The sequence below is a fragment of the Ornithorhynchus anatinus genome, chromosome 16, assembly GCF_004115215.2.
Source record: "Ornithorhynchus anatinus isolate Pmale09 chromosome 16, mOrnAna1.pri.v4, whole genome shotgun sequence".
Taxonomy (NCBI): domain Eukaryota; kingdom Metazoa; phylum Chordata; class Mammalia; order Monotremata; family Ornithorhynchidae; genus Ornithorhynchus; species Ornithorhynchus anatinus.
Genome location: NC_041743.1, coordinates 23,526,764 through 23,542,544, shown reverse-complemented (window position 1 = coordinate 23,542,544; position 15,781 = coordinate 23,526,764). Strand labels below are relative to the sequence as shown.

Sequence of the window (15,781 nt, the reverse complement as noted above, 5' to 3'; positions counted from 1 at the left end):
AAGTGCTTCCCGTCACGCACGACACAAATCAGCCTCTTTTGTTGGCTGTTCGGGGTGCGTTTCGAGTCTGGTGGGAAAATCCACCCACCTTTTGGTGGGCCCGACCGGTCGAACTTTGATTCATGTGTATGGAGGGATTTTCGTGTTGCTCTTGGTCTCTTCCTGTGGTTCTCTGAGCTCCTAGGATGGGCAGCTGGGTTATTCCGAGGTGGGAGGGAGAGAAGGGAAGGAAGTCCGGAGGGGAGTTGCGGTAGGTTTAAGTTCCGAGCAGCTCAGACGTTCCTACCAGCATAAAACACATAATCAGAAGGATTTTAGATCCCACCCCCGTTTCAAGCTTAAATATCAGTTATCAGTCCATAGATTCCTCATTCACTCATTAATCAATTTGCTAATTCATTCAACTGCATTTTGTTGCGTGCCCAGCACTGAATGATAAGGATCATGATCCCGATGATGGTACGGAACTGCTCACCGTGTGCTAGACCCCGGTGCCGATTCGAGATGATCAGGTCGGACGCGGTCCCTTTCCCGCAGTCTGAGTGGGAGGGAGAGCGGATGGCGAATCCCCGTTCTGCAGTTGACCGGACCGATGCACGGAGAAGTTAAATAACTGGCCCAAGGTCACGCAGCAGGCGAGGGGCAGAGCCGGAATTAGAAGCCAGGTCCTCTGACTCCCAGATCCACGCTTCTCACTGAATTAGAGTGCTGGCAAATATAATGAAAGTAAAAGGAGCGTCTTCGCAAACCGACGGACTCTTTGGGAAGACAAGTAAATCGTGAGCCGCATGTTAAAAATCGATATAAACATGAAAGCCGAGTGACTAAATGGAGTTAATCCTTGTAGATGCGAAAAATAGCCATTAGGATGAGAAAGACGGGATGCCCGTTCAGTTTCACAAGTAATTTGGACGATTTGATTCTGTTTTACTTGCGGTGCGTACGTTATACCTTTTATTCAAATGGAGAAATTAGGTTCAGTAAACTCATTTATTTCAGGCAGTACTTGGCTGTCGTATTCAAAGATAAACCACTGGAACTGTGGGATATCAGGACCTGCACTCTTCTGAGAGAAATGTCAAAAAATTTTCCCAGTATAACTGCTTTGGTAAGTGATCTGTTACTTGAGATTTCGTGAGAATTGGAATGCGCCATTATATTGTAAATGCGTATGTCTGCATTCATTCTTCTCCTGTTAAAAGATCTAAATCCTCCAAAATCCTCTCCTCCACCTATCTTCCCAGTCACACTCGACACCGACGCCATTCTCCCGTCTCTCAAGCTGGTGACCAAGTGTCATTCTTGACTCGGGCCTTCCGCTCAATCTCCAGAGTCAGTCCGTCGCCGGATACCGTTGGCTTTTCCTCCACAACATTTCTGGAATCCACCCCTTCCTCTCTGTCCAAATGGCCACCTCACCGGTCCGGCCACTTGTCACGTACTGGCCCGATGGCTGCGTCGGCCTCCTTGCTCATCTCCCTGCCTCCAGCCTCTCCCCTTTCCAGTCCATCCTCCGCTCTGCTTCCCGAATCATTTTCTCGAAAACTTCATTCTGCCCAAGTCTCCCCACTCCTCCTAATGGGGGTATTTGAGAAATAACTAGCTCTGTGGCAACCACCGCATTAAACACGGGGGTAGCTACGAGGTAGTCAGGTCTGACGGAGTCCCTGTTCTAGAGGAGAGGGAAAAGAGGTATTTAACCCCGTTTTGCAGATGAGGCGTAGATAAATGAAGTGATTTGCCCTAGGTATCACAGCATGTAAGGGGCAGAGTTGGGATTAGAACCCGTGAATTCTGACTCCCAAGAATGAATGACTACAGTGCTCTACACATAGTAGACACTCAGTAAATACCATTGATTGAATGATCATATCTTCATATTCCATTGCTTCCCCCTAAGCGTAATTTATTTTAATGCCACTCCTTCTCACTAGACTATAAATTCCTTGAGCGCCGGGGTCATGTCTGCCCTTCTGTTCTTCCAAGCACTTTGTAAATCTCTTCCAGGAGACAGGCCTTTCCCAACTGATTTCACATCTTCCCCCCTTACGTCCCCCGGCTGTAATTTCGGCTAAGTACGCGGGTGCTTACGACCCCGCCACTCTGATGCATAAATCGTCATGATGTATTTCCTCCTCCTACCCGTAATTTACTAGCGATGTCTCCCCCAGTGGATTCTAAGATCCGTGAGCACGGAGATCACGTCTAGTAAGATTATTGCCCTCTCTCAAGTGCTCAGCGCAGGGCTCTGCATAGGGTAGGCGCTCAAGAAATACTACTGATAGATCGACTGAGCCGTTTTTACTTGGGAATGTGTTAATCCTTAGTGTAAAGTTAATTTTTTGCTTTACAAAGGACAATCGAAGCATCCCTTTCGAGAAACCGTTATTCCGATCAGTGAAATTTATCGCGTGCTTACTGCGGGCAGACCATTCATTCACTCAGTCGTATTTACTGAGCGCCTACTGTGTGCAGGGCACAGACCGGTGTGCTAAGCACTGGGGAGCGTACGGCACAATCGAATCAGGGGTACGTTCCCTGCCCATAACGAGCTTGCAGAACTGAACATCAGAAAAGAACACTAAGTTTAAAAGGAGTTCACGGCTCTAGACTCCATCGTGAAACTTCTTAACCCACGCGCTCTTCGGCCCAGTTTTTACTAGAAACAGGAGAAAATTCAAACTTATAAAGCAGTAATTAGCACGAATGTGGTCACAGGGCTTAAGCCAACGTGTCATAAGTAATCCTGAAGCAATTTTATATTCTGCTTTTTTTTTTCCCCGCCTTCCCAGGAATGGTCACCGTCACACAACCTGAAGAGCCTGAGAAAGAAACAGCTGGCCGCCCGAGAAGCCATGGCCCGACAAACTGTGGTCTCTGATACAGAGCTCGGCGTAGAATCTTCGGTTATAAGGTACGGGGCGTTGTCTTAATCAACAGTCAATCCGTGGTATTTACTGAGCGCTTACTATGTGCCGAGCACTCTGCCAAGCGCTTGGGAGAGTACAGTCCAAGAGAATTAGTGGACACGTTCCCTGCCAGTCGCCATCATATTCTGAACAGAATGAGTGTGTCGTCCTTTATTCTACCTGCAGGTTTAATAGCTTGTTACATGTGCCTCTAGAAAATTATGTGAGTTTACTTTTTGGGGTTGGATGGTAGAGAAAATTCTCCCAATAATAGTTATTTCATCTCAGATATTGCTTTTATTTCCTGAGTTTTTAGTGCCTACAGTAAGCCGTACGCCATCATCAATCCATCAGCGTGAGAGAAGCAGCGTGGCTCAGTGGAAAGAGCCCGGGCTTGGGAGTCAGAGGTCATGGATTCGATTCCCAGCTCTGCCCCTTGTCAGCTGTGTGACTGTGGGCAAGTCACTTCACTTCTCTGTGCCTCAGTGACCTCATCTGGAAAATGGGGATTAACTCTGAGCCTCGTGTGGGACAACCTGATTACCCTGTATCTACCCCAGCGCTTAGAACAGTGCTCTGCACCTAGTAAGCGCTTAAATACCAACATTATTATTATTATTATTATTATTGAAGAGGGAAAACAAAAATATTTTAGTGCCTTTCTTTCCAGTGGTCTTCGTTGGATTTACAGGAAATTCTCAGCATGAGATATTTTAAGTTAATATGAACGGCACTCGCAAGGCTTGGGGAAGCGGCATGGCCTAGTGGAAGGAGCCCGGGCCCGGGAGTCAGAGGACCTGGGTTCTTAGACCGGCTTTACCACTTGTCTGCTGTGTGACCTTGGACAAGTCACTTCACTTCTCTGTACCTCATGTACCCCTTCTGTAAAATGGGGATTAAATCCTACTCCCTCATACTAAAGACTCTGAGCCCCTTGTGGGACTGGGACTGTGTCCCATCTGATTAACGTATATCTCTTCCAGTGTTTAGAACAGGGCTCGGCACATCGTAAGTGCTTAATACCCTAATTATTAACGATTCTGCTTTTCCATCTTGACTCGGCTTCACATCGCGTTGTTTTCCATCCTTTTGGACCAAGCACTAACTCTGGTGGGAGGGTGGTAAAGGAAAGGTAGTTCGTGGGATCTGTGGATCATTGGAAAATTGAATAATTTCACTCTGGACAAGGGGTGGGAAAAAAGGCAGTGTGGAGCGAAGAAGCTAAGGGCGAAGATTAGCTGGTGGTCAGGGTGAAGTCACACAGTCCAGTTTCCTTCCAGGGAAGTCAGAATCAGCTAATCTCGCATGCGACCTCCTCATATAAATTAATTCATTTAGCTTCACCACTCATCTCAAGTTGAGCTTGCAGTTTTGGGAAGTTTTGGTCAAAATCTTCGATTCCTCTACGAAAACCGGCTAGTTCTGATTTTGATTTGAGCTGCGGTTTTCAGGAGCCGATTGTGTTGTAAATCTGAGGGCTTCCTGCGTTCCGCCAACCGTGAACAAACATCTTGAGGTCTGTAATAAAACCGAGTTTTAAGGAAATAGGCCTACAATTCAGGCTTTTTAATCATTCGGACTGGACCTCTTTAACCCGTCAGTGCAGTTTTATTATGTAATGGTTCACTGTACGGGCTTTTATCAGAATACCGGACAGATCCTTTCCTAAAAAAAAAAAAAAGTCTGAAGCAGAACCCTCCTGTATTTTCAAGCATTGTCTGAAGTTGGAAGATTGGAAACTTATTTTTGTCTCCTCACCCTGTTTCCTTCCAACTGTCCCTTCGGCACTTCCCGCCTCACATTAGGTCCTCACACCCCCACAGTAGCACTTTGGAACGTATTTTTGTACTGTATTTTTCCTCCTAACTGCAGTTTATTCTAGTGACCGTCTCCCTTGCTGTCTTCCAAGCTGCTTGAGGACAGGGATCCGGGCTGATGATTCTGTTGTACTCTCCCAAGCATTTAGTACAGTGCTCTGCACACGGTAGGCCCTCGGTAAATACCGTTGACTGATAGTGTAATGGCAATTTCAAAGCTTCAGAAATACGAAGGTAATGAAACGTACATCAGATTAACTTGTTACGATGTAGCTATGCTCTGTATATTAAGTTAGCATACGACGGGAGGCTCGCGTAATTTTTACCGTCGTCTTGAAAAACCAAGACAAGTCTTCTGCAGAGCGGAATGTCTCAGTATATCAAAAGCGAGGGAAAGCAATAATGATATTTTATAGATACCGCATCTTGATTCTCATACGTAATTCTTGAAACAGCTCTGTGGTCTGTGAGAGTTAGTGTCTGTCTTCCATGGCAGAGTTTATCAAGTTCTTCCCCCCACCCAGCTCTTCGCTAGAGCTCTGGATGGCATAAAATGTTTTCGTAACTGGCGTCTTACTTCTGAAACCTTGCCTCTGGGAATGATTGGAATGATTGGTTCTATTTAGCTGGTTCAAGGGCCTCTCACTTTACAGTCTAATTTTTCCGATCGCCAGTTAGGGAGGTCATTTTTAGGAGAAAAGGTATCCTCGTCGTCTTAATCCTTTCGAACCCAAAGCTTGCTGCAGGAAGCGGAGAGTAAATCCGAGCTGAGCCAGAACATCTCCGCTCGAGAACATTTTGTCTTCACCGATACCGACGGACAAGTTTATCATCTCACAGTGGAAGGGAACTCTGTGAAGGATAGTGCCCGGATCCCACCTGACGTGAGTCATTTTTTTCTCATGGTATTTTTTCCTGTAATTGTGGCTTGTAATCTTCGTTGAGAATGATCGCCTAGAGGCAAGCTGCTTTATTCGATCGTTCATTCAGTCGTATTTATTGAGCGCTTACTGTGTGCAGGGCACTGTACTAAGCGCTCGGAAAGTACAGTTGAGCATCAGAGAGAGACAGTCCCTGGCCACCGCGGGCTCACGGTATAGAAGATAAGCGGAGTCAAAGTTTTAAATGGAAGCAGCGTGTTTTAGAGAAGCCAAGCGGATAGAGTACGGGCCTGGGAGTCCGAAGGACCCGGGTCCTCATTCTGGCTCCACCGCTTGTCTGCTGTGTGACCTTGGTCCGGTCCCTTACCTTCTCTGTGCCTCAGTTACCTCTTCTGCAAAATGGGGATTAAGACTGTGAGCCTGTGTGGCACCTGAACTGTTTCCAACCTGATGAGCTGATATCTACCCCAGCGTTTAGAATGGTGCCTGGCACAGAGTAAGCACTTAAATACCATTAAAAAGAACAAAAAAGGTTTGGCTGTCTTTTCATCCAACTTTGAAGTTGGAAAATTGTTGTGGATTTTTTTCTCTCTTTGGGGGTTGAACAATAAATAACCAACAGGAATAAATAATAAGCGAAAAGGTTTAATAAATGAGCTGCATCTTGGTGTTTTGGCCCCCAAATAATTTGAAGATTATTATCCAGTGTGTAAGTCTCTCTCCTTGGTCTCTTTCCAATAAAAATCTGTAGGATAAAATTGGGACTAGTAAAAATATAGAATAAATAAACGGGGCACTGCAAAGAAGGGATAAAGCCAATATTCCCTGATTAGTAATGCATTATACAGTTTTGTAGCCTGCCTTAATCAGCTTTTATGCTACTCTCGCAACAGGATAATAAAAATAGTTTCCTCTTAACCAAGGAAATATATGCCTACTTCATCTTCATAATAGTGTTTTCATCTATTTATCAACCATAATTATGTGATAAGGAAAGTACTTAAATTCAGTAGAATTCATCTTAAGGCCATTAAACCCTGAACCTTGAATAAGTAGCCATCATTAGTACTTGAAGAAAATTGAACAGTGGACTTCTGTGATTGAGATTTTTTTTCAAGCATGGCCTAGTGGAAAAAACGTGGGGCTGGGAATCAGGGGACCTGGGTTATAATGCTGGCTCTGCCACTTGCCTGCCGAGAGAATTTGGGCAAGTCCCGTAACTTCTCTGTGCCTCAGTTTCTGCTGTTCAACAGAGATTCAGTACCTTTTCTCCCTCTTAGTTAGACTTTGAGTCCCAGGCAGGATAGGAACTGTGTCCAACCGGATTAACTTCTATCTACCCTAGCCCTTAGAACAGTGTTTGACACATCGTAAATGCTTAGCCGCTAATAATAATATGAGTGATCCGGGAAGTAATCCAACCCTAAACTAATTAGATCATCCGATCTTAAATTAATGAAACTTAATCGTTAATCCAGGGTCCACTTATTCAGAATTCACGACAGTTCCACACCTAACCTTTTCTATTTCCTCATACCCACTTCCGGGGAAACGTGGAGTTTCCCTTTACGTGACTGAGGGTTGTATATGTGCGTTAACCTGCTTCCAATATTTCTTCTCTGTACTTTTGGGTCCCGGGCTAAAGCTCAGCTCTCCCCTCGCTCAACAGATTCTTAATTTACTCGCAGTCCCCTGGACCGCCCAAGGGAGGACAGAGGCGGTAACATTCATAAAAGGAGAGAGAGCGTGCACTTTCTGTTTCCCCTGCAAAATTCTGCGTAGCTTGACTGTAGACTGACACCAAGGAGGCAAGATTAATGGACTAGAGACTCCACTCGCTTTTCTGTAAGACAAACTTTTGCCTTGCAATGAAATGTAGTGTTTATTGAAAGGTCAACAAGAAAGTGGCTGAAAGGGAAACCCGGGGACGTGAGAGACATTTCCAAAGGCCTTCAATCTGCTTCAGCACAAACGATTTAAGGAATTTTTTTAGCACAGAAAGTTGTGCAGACAGTTAATATTAGCAAATAAGCGAGATGTGAATCGACGTAGAATCGTCATATTTTTATTGATTGAGATTGTTTCTTACACAGTCATGGCACTTCACTTCAAACGTGTGTGTGGTTTTAATCTCGGCGATAGTCGGAAGTGACATGTTCCAAGCTCGGATTCATGGTTTTGGATTCGCAGTATCCTTTGGATACTCTCCCCTACTCATTAGTAGGACTGCCGCTTCTTAAGTTTTTTTCGTGGTATTTGTTAAGCGCTTCCCTAGGTGGGAAGCACAGAGAAGCAGCATGGCCTAGTGGATAGAACATGATCCTGGGGAGTCAGAAGGACCTGAATTCTAATCCCTGCTCTGCCACTTGTCTACCGTGCGACCTTAGATAAGTCACTTAACTTCTGTGCCTCAGTTACCTCATCTGTAAATTGGGGATTAAGACTGTGAGCCCCGTGTGGGACCTGGACTGTTTCCAACCTGATTATCTTGTATCTACCCCAACACTTAGTTCAGTGCCTGGCACAGAGTAAGCACTTAACAAATGCCTTTAAAAAAACAAAAAAGACCAAATCACAGTTCTGCGTACCAGTCCTTGTCCCTCACGGGGCTCACAGTCTAAGGAAAAGGGAGAACAGGTAATGAATCCCTATGTTGCAGATGAGGAAACTGAGTCATAGAGAAGAGACCTGTCTAGGGTCACAGAGCAGACAAATGATAGCGATGGGATTAGAACCCAGGGCCTCCGATCTATTTCTAACAGTTGATAATCTGAATTATGATGTCAAACCGGAGTCATCGTGTTTTTCTTCACTTATAAGCTGTAGAGCTGGGTGATATCTGAGGCTTAGAGTTAACTGAGAATACTGCTGTCTTTGGTTTGGACAGATTTATTTGTAAAATGAAATAGGAATTGATGTATAAAAAACTCCACCCCATTCCGTTTCTTAGATGGAAACATTTCATTTCAAGTCATGATCGCCTGTACGTGATGCTTGTCTCATGTTGTTCTTCCAGGGGAGCATGGGAAGTATCACATGTATTGCCTGGAAAGGCGATACGTTAGTTCTTGGTGATGTGGATGGAAATTTAAACTTTTGGGATTTGAAAGCCAGAGTATCCAGGTAGGACTCTCAAAATCTCACCCATTCCCCGGAAGCCGTTTGTATTTCCACTGAATGTGTGTTTCTACAGTTTTTTGTTTATGCCATTACATGAGAAGTACGCTTTAGAAACAAGCAGTATCTTGGAGGAAATGATAATAATAATGTGGATATTTATCTAGCTCTTACTACGTTCCAGGCAGCGTGCTAAGCACTGGGGTAAGTAGAAGCTAATCGGGTCAGACACGGTCCCTATCCCACATGAGGTTCACGGCCTCAGAAGGAGGAAGAAGGGATGATTTAATCCCCATTTTACAGTAGAGGAACCCGAGACACGGGAAAGTTAAACGATTTTCCCCAAGTCACGCAAGTGCCCGTTCTGTCATTTGTCACGTACTCCACAGTGTGAACAAGAAGCAGCGTGGTCTAGTGAAAAGAGCCTGGGCCTGGGAGTCAGAGGACCTGGGTTCTAATTCCGGCTCTGCCAGCGCCTGCCGTGTGACATTGGATACGTCGCTTACCTTCTCTGTGCCCCAGTTTCGTCATCTGTAAAATGGGGGTTCCGTGCTTGTTCTTCTTATTTAGACTGTGAGCCACATGTGGGACAGGGACTGTGCCTAGCCCGATTATCTTGTATCACGGCGTAGAGGATGGAACACGGGCCTGGGAGTCGGAAGGTCAATGGGTTCCGATCCCGTTTCTGCCACTCGTCTGCCGTGTGACCTTGAGCAAGTCATTTCGCTTCTCTGGGCCTCAGTTCCTCATCTGTAGAATGGGGTTGAGACTGTGAGCCCCAAGTGGGACAGGGACCGTCTCCAACCCGACCTGCTTGGATCCACCCCAACGCTTAATACAGTACCTGGCACATAGTAAGCGCTGAAGTATCAGAATTATTATTATTTCTCCAGAACTGAGAACGGTGTTTGACGCATAGTGGGCACTTAACCAACCACGTGAGCGTTAGACATAGCGGAGGACGAGGTGGTGAAGATTGCCTGGAGGAGCCCCTGCCCATCCCGATCCAAATCGGAGTGGGGACGGGCTGGGGGAGAGTTATTCCCCTGGACAAAACTCAAAGTAGGTTAATGATGGCTACTGGATTTCAACAACCAACCAGACCCTTCAGCAGCCTCATCCTGGCTGGCTTCATTCATTCAATAGTATTTATTGAGCGCTTACTATGTGCAGAGCACTGGACTAAGCACTTGGAATGGACAAATCGGTAACAGATAGAGACAGTCCCTGCCCTTTGACGGGCTTACGGTCGAATCGGGGGAGACGGACAGACGAGAACAATAGCAGTTGCCAACCCCCGCCCTCCTGACTTGGAAATGCAGCGTTCCCAGGGAAAGGATGTTCTGCAAGCCAGAGACATTCTGCTCCTCCGTTTACCGTGCCGAAAGCCAGAGCCGGAGCCATCTTCACGCAAACAGTTCATACTGCAAGAAACCGGGTCCTGAATCCTCATGATGCCCACCCGATAGTCGTCAGTACGTCGGCCTTGTTTACAGAAGGGGGTGGGTCTCAGCGTCAGAATTACGGTTCCGTCTCTCTGCGGGTCCGAAAGGGAGTGAGGCGTTCAGTGGGACTGTGCGCAGGAGTTCCTCTGATGTGGCGTTGTGTTCTAGCAAAATCCCGCGGTAAGAAAACCTCGGGTCATAATTCTCTCCGGGCCTCACGCTATGTGCGGGCACACAAAGGCGGAGTCACAAACCGGTTCTTTTGACGCCCTGGCGAGGTCACGTTGTTGGATAATGGCTCCCCGATCCCCCAACCGTCTTCTAGTTAAAATGCAGATTGGTGGCCCGCGCTACAGCCGGCCTCGGCGGGCAGCGGTTGTATCGGGGAAATCAAAGTGAGTCGTTTTCCATGGTTCAAACGTGCTTGGGTGCCGAGGTAAGCGGTGGCGGTTTCTGTTTCCTCAGAGGGATCCCCACTCACCGGAGCTGGGTCAGGAAGATCCGCTTTGCTCCCGGAAAAGGGAATCAGAAACTGATAGCCATGTACAACGACGGAGCAGAAGTTTGGGATACTAAAGAGGTGAGCGTCATTTTCTCGCGGGTGTGCGCGCATCCGTTCATTCGGTCGTATTTATTAAGTGCTTACTGTGTGCAGAGCGCTGTACTGAGCGCTTGGGAAGCGCAACTCAGCAACAAACAGAGACAATCCCTGCCCACAACGGGCTCAAGAGAAAGTTGTCGAGAGAAAATTGTAAATCAAGCCCAGAAGGCACAGGGTTGATGACAACCCCTTCAAATATGTACAGCCGTGATTTACTGCCAGATTTTTGTAATGGGTTCAGCTTTTGCATATGTGCATACCTAGTTTTGGTGTGCTCATATCCTCTTAGGAATCGGAACAATCAATCAGTGGTATTTATTGAGCGTTTACTATGTGCAAAGTGCTTACTCTGTGCAGCGCGCTCTGCTAAGTACTGGGAGAGTGCAATACGACAGAATTCCCAGACCCATTCCCTGCCCACATGAGCTTCTGGTCTAGAGGGGGAGATAGATCTTCATCACCCTATTTATTTTCTTTATTTTGTTTAATGAGATGTACATCACCCTGATTCTATTTATTTGCCATTGTTTTTAAGAGATTTTCTTCCCCTTGACTCTATTTATTGCCACTGTTGTTGTCCGCCTGTCTCCCCCGCCAAGGGACAGGGACCGTCTCTATCTGTTGCCGACTTGCACATTCCGAGCGCTTAGTACAGTGCTCTGCACATAGTAAGCGCTCAATAAATACCATTGAATGAATGAATGGATATTAACATAAATAAGAAATTTATAATGTATAATTTAACAAATCACACTTTTTGTTGTGAATACGTCTGTTAAAAGTCTTTGAAAATATTGGCTCTGAAGATGCCTCTTCCTTGGGAAATGGTTGTTTTGTTTTTTGTTTTTTTATGGTATTTAAGCACTTACTATGTGCCAGGCACCGTTCTAAGGGCTGAGGTAGATAAACAGTAATCAGGTTGGACACACTCCGTGTCCCACCTGGGGCCTCGCGGTCTCAATCCCCATTTTACAGATGAGGTGACTGAGGCCCAGAAGTTGTGACAGGCCCGGGGTCACACCGCAGATAAGTGACAGAGCTGGGATTAGAACCCACGTCCTTGCCGGGGGAAGATGAGGGGGTACGTCCTGAGAGGCCGGGGGACTTGGCATCTAGAAACGGGGATGTGATGAGACACGACAGGAGATGAAGGGAGATGGGGTGACACGGAAAGAGAGAGGAGGGAAACACGGAGGGGAAGGGGGACCCTGTTGGTTTCTCCCGCCCCGCCCTGGCTCCTCCTCGCTAGCGCCGGCGATACCGACACCTGATGGGTTTGGGGGAGTGGCGTCAGCTCGCTACGTGGCCGCCACTCTTTCAGGGAGAGAGATTTTCCTTGCCGAAAAGAGGGCATGTGGAGAAAGGGGGCAGGGAAGGGAGCGCCGTGTGCCGGCGGGGCCGGAGGGGGAGTCAGCGTGGTGCTGGTGGGGACGGAGAGTCGGCTAGAAAGGAGGAAGGTGGGCAGAAGAAGCAGTTTGAGGCCCGGGTAGCTTCTCTGCTCTGACACGGGGTGAGCACCGGCCGTGGGAGGCTAGGGGCAAGCACGAGAAGCTTGGCAAAGCTGGTGGCCTACGGTGGTGGTAAAGTGTGGCCACCGTGTAGCCGTACCCCTCGTATCAGAGAAGCAGCGTGGCTCAGTGGAAAAAGCCCGGGCTTGGGAGTCAGAGGTCGCGGGTTCCGATCCCGGCTCCGCCACCTGTCAGCTGTGTGACTTTGGACAAGTCACTGCACTTCTCTCTGTCTCAGTGACCTCATCCGTCAAATGGAGATGAAGACCGAGAGCCCCACGTGGGACAACTCGATCACCTTGTATCCCCCCCGGCGCTTCGAACGGTGCTCGGCACATAGTAAGCGCTTAACAGACACCAGCATTATTGTTATGGTTATTATTACGTTCTCACTCAGCACGGTGACTGGCAGCAGCTGCCTTCCAGGAAGATGGCGGGAATGTGGAGTTTGGGAGCCAAGCGGGTTAGAAAAATGGCTGACTAGTTTGTAACTCTAATGCGGCGATGGCTACCCAGCTCTAAGCATCGTTTCGCTCTGCCTCTTGTCGCTCTCAAGTGTAAATTTTGAATCGACAATGAAGAATACGTGCCTTTTTTTTTTTTTTTTTGGAAGGTCCAAATGGTGAGCAGTTTAAGAAGCGGAAGAAACGTCACCTTCCGAATACTGGACGTGGATTGGTGTACCTCTGATAAAGTGATCCTGGCGTCAGATGACGGGTGCATCCGAGTCTTAGAGATGTCTATGAAGTCGGCTTGTTTCAGAATGGATGAGCAGGAATTAACAGGTATGAGAAGGAACTGAGCCAGCCGAAATGCAAGCGTGTGCCGAAGCCTGTCCTTTTTATTAAGAATAATAATAATAACGTCGGTATTTGTTAAGCGCTTACTATGAGCAGAACACTGTTCTAAGCGCTGGGGGAGATACTGGGTCATCAGGTTGTCCCACGTGAGGCTCACGGTCTTCATCCCCATTTTACAGATGGGGTAACTGAGGCCCAGAGAAGTGAAGTGACTTGCCCACAGTCACGCAGCTGACAAGTGGCAGAGCCGGGTTTCGAACGCATGACCTCTGACTCCCAAGCCCGGGCTCTTTCCGCCGAGCCCTGTTTTGGAGAGAGATTTGTCCTTCGGGAAAGGGAGGCTTGTCTCCTCTGGGGAATGCAACCATCAGGCTTGGCTTGTAGATTACAGTCTTTATAGTGTTTTTAATTTTTGAAGAAAAAAATGGTACTCGTTAAGCATTTACTACGTGCCGGGCACCGTACTAAGCCCTGGGGTAGATCCAAGATGAACAGGTTGGATTCAGTCCCTGTCCTGCATTGGGGCTCGCGGTCTTAATCCCCATTTTATAGATGAGGTAACTGAGGCACAGAGAAGTTAAGTGACGTCCCCGAGGTCTTCTGACTCCCGGGCTCGTGCTCTTTCCATTGGGCTGCACTCCTCCTCGCTGAACTCCTACAACGCTCAACTCCTATAAAACAATGAGACTATTTAAATTCTTTACCAAATTGAGGTTTTTACACCCATCCCTTTCTTTATCAACTCTTCAGTTTTTTTTAAGTCAAGAAATAAAGTGGTAAAACACATACCTCTGTGAAATATTTCAGTAAAACGTGAATAGAGTAAGTAGAGAGTGAGTGAATTCGATTAGCGTAATATTTGAAGCTTTGAACGTAAGATTTAAGTCGCAGAGATTTTTGGATACCATGGGTAATTGGGAACCCAGTCTTGCAATTATATGCAATTCATTTTGGAAACCGATTTTTTGTTTTTCTGGTATTGAAGCGCTTACCACGATCCAGCCGCCGTACTAGGCGCTGGGGTGGGTGAAAGGTAGTCAGGCTGGCCACGGTCCGTGTTCCAGACGGGGCTCCCGCCCTTAATCTCCATTTCACTGACGATGCACGGAGGAGCGAAATGACTCCCACAAGGGGCGGAGCCGGGATTTAGAAACCACGTCCTCCTGACTCCCAGGCCCGGGCTCCGTCCACCGGGCCGCACCGCTGCCCGATTCCTTGGTCGTCCGAATTGGTCCGTCGAAGCAATTTCGAACGTTCCCCGGCGTGTGACGGTCACATTGTCCGGCCACCTCCACTTAGGCTGGAGTTCCCCACTCTTCCCTACTCCTGGATGAGCCTCGATCCAGTCACAGAGAACCTGTAGACCCAGCGGTTCGTACAGCGTCTCTTCTTCCTGCCGGTCTGGCTCATTCGTTCATCCCCTCGTATTTATTGAGCGCTTACTGTCCTAAGCACTTGGAAACTCAGCAGCAGAGAGAGACGATCGCTACCCCGCGACTCAAGGAACGCAGTAAGTTAGCACGCAGAGTGGTTTTCGGGTGCGGGATCCAGAGGCGGCCAAAGCGACCCTGTGGAGTGCTTGCTGCCGTGACCCAAGCAGTCACCCGGTCGTGTCTGTCGGGCGCTTACTACGTGCAGGACACTGTACTAAGCCGTTGGGAGAGGACAGTCCCGCGGAATTAGCAGACGCGGTCCCTGCCGGTAATGAGCTTACAGTCTAGGAGGGGAGCTGGTCGTTAACGTGAACATCAATAGGAGCCGGCGGGCAGCTGCCAGCCAAGTTAGCCGGGTAGCCACCGAGTCTTCCCGGCCCACCTCAGGCAGCCGTTTTCAGTCTCGCTGCTGAGCCCGCCCGAGGAAGACACCTTAGGAAGTCTCCGAGGCCTCGAGGAGCAGCGTGGCTTAGGGGAAAGAGCAAGGGCTTGGGAGTCTCTCTGATCTCCCTTGCTCCTCTCTCTCCCCGCTCCAGTCTATTCTTCACTCCACTGCCCGGCTCATCTTCCTGCAGAAACTCTCCGGGCCTGTCACTCCCCTTCTTAAACACCTCCAGTGGTTGCCTGTCGACCTCCGCACGAAACAAAAACTTCTCACTCTAGGTTTCGAGGCTGACCATCACCTTGCCCCCTCCTCCCTCTCCTCCCTTCTCTCTTTCCACCGCCCACCCCGCACGCTCCGCTCCTCCGCCGCCCACCTCCTCGCCGTCCCCCGTTCTCGCCCATCCCGCCGTCGACCCCCGGGCCGCGTCCTCCCGCGGTCCCGGAACGCCCTCTCTCCTCACCTCCGCCAAACTGATTCTCTTCCCCTCTTCAAAACCCTGCTTAGAGCTCACCTCCTCCAAGAGGCCTTCCCAGTCTGAGCTCCCCCTTTTCCCTCTGCTCCCTCTACCCCCCACTTCACCTCTCCGCAGCTAAACCCTCTTTTTCCCCCTTTCCCTCTGCTCCTCCCCCTCTCCCTTCCCATCCCCTCAGCACTGTGCTCGTCCGCTCAACTGTATATATTTTCATTACCCTATTTATTTTGTCAATGAGATGTGCATCACCTTGATTTGCTACTGTCTTAATGAGATGTTCATCCCCTTGATTCTATTTATTGCTATCGTTCTCGTCTGTCCGTCTCCCCCGATTAGACCGTATGCCCGTCATAGGGCAGGGACTGTCCCTATCTGTTACCGATTTGTTCATTCCAAGCGCTTAGGACAGTGCT

General features: G+C 48.2%; 1 protein-coding gene across 2 annotated transcripts in view; it reads left to right on the top strand.

Moving 5' to 3' along the window:
• Positions 1-15,781, top strand: part of WDR11 (WD repeat domain 11) — a 99,384-nt gene that overhangs the window by 55,555 nt on the left and 28,048 nt on the right. For both annotated transcript variants that reach the window (XM_029080466.2, XM_029080465.2), the window contains exons 14-19: positions 1,000-1,108; positions 2,793-2,914; positions 5,463-5,610; positions 8,624-8,730; positions 10,635-10,749; positions 12,892-13,063. In XM_029080466.2, coding sequence (XP_028936299.1) covers positions 1,000-1,108; positions 2,793-2,914; positions 5,463-5,610; positions 8,624-8,730; positions 10,635-10,749; positions 12,892-13,063 — 773 coding nt within the window. The remainder of the gene's footprint in view (positions 1-999; positions 1,109-2,792; positions 2,915-5,462; positions 5,611-8,623; positions 8,731-10,634; positions 10,750-12,891; positions 13,064-15,781) is intronic.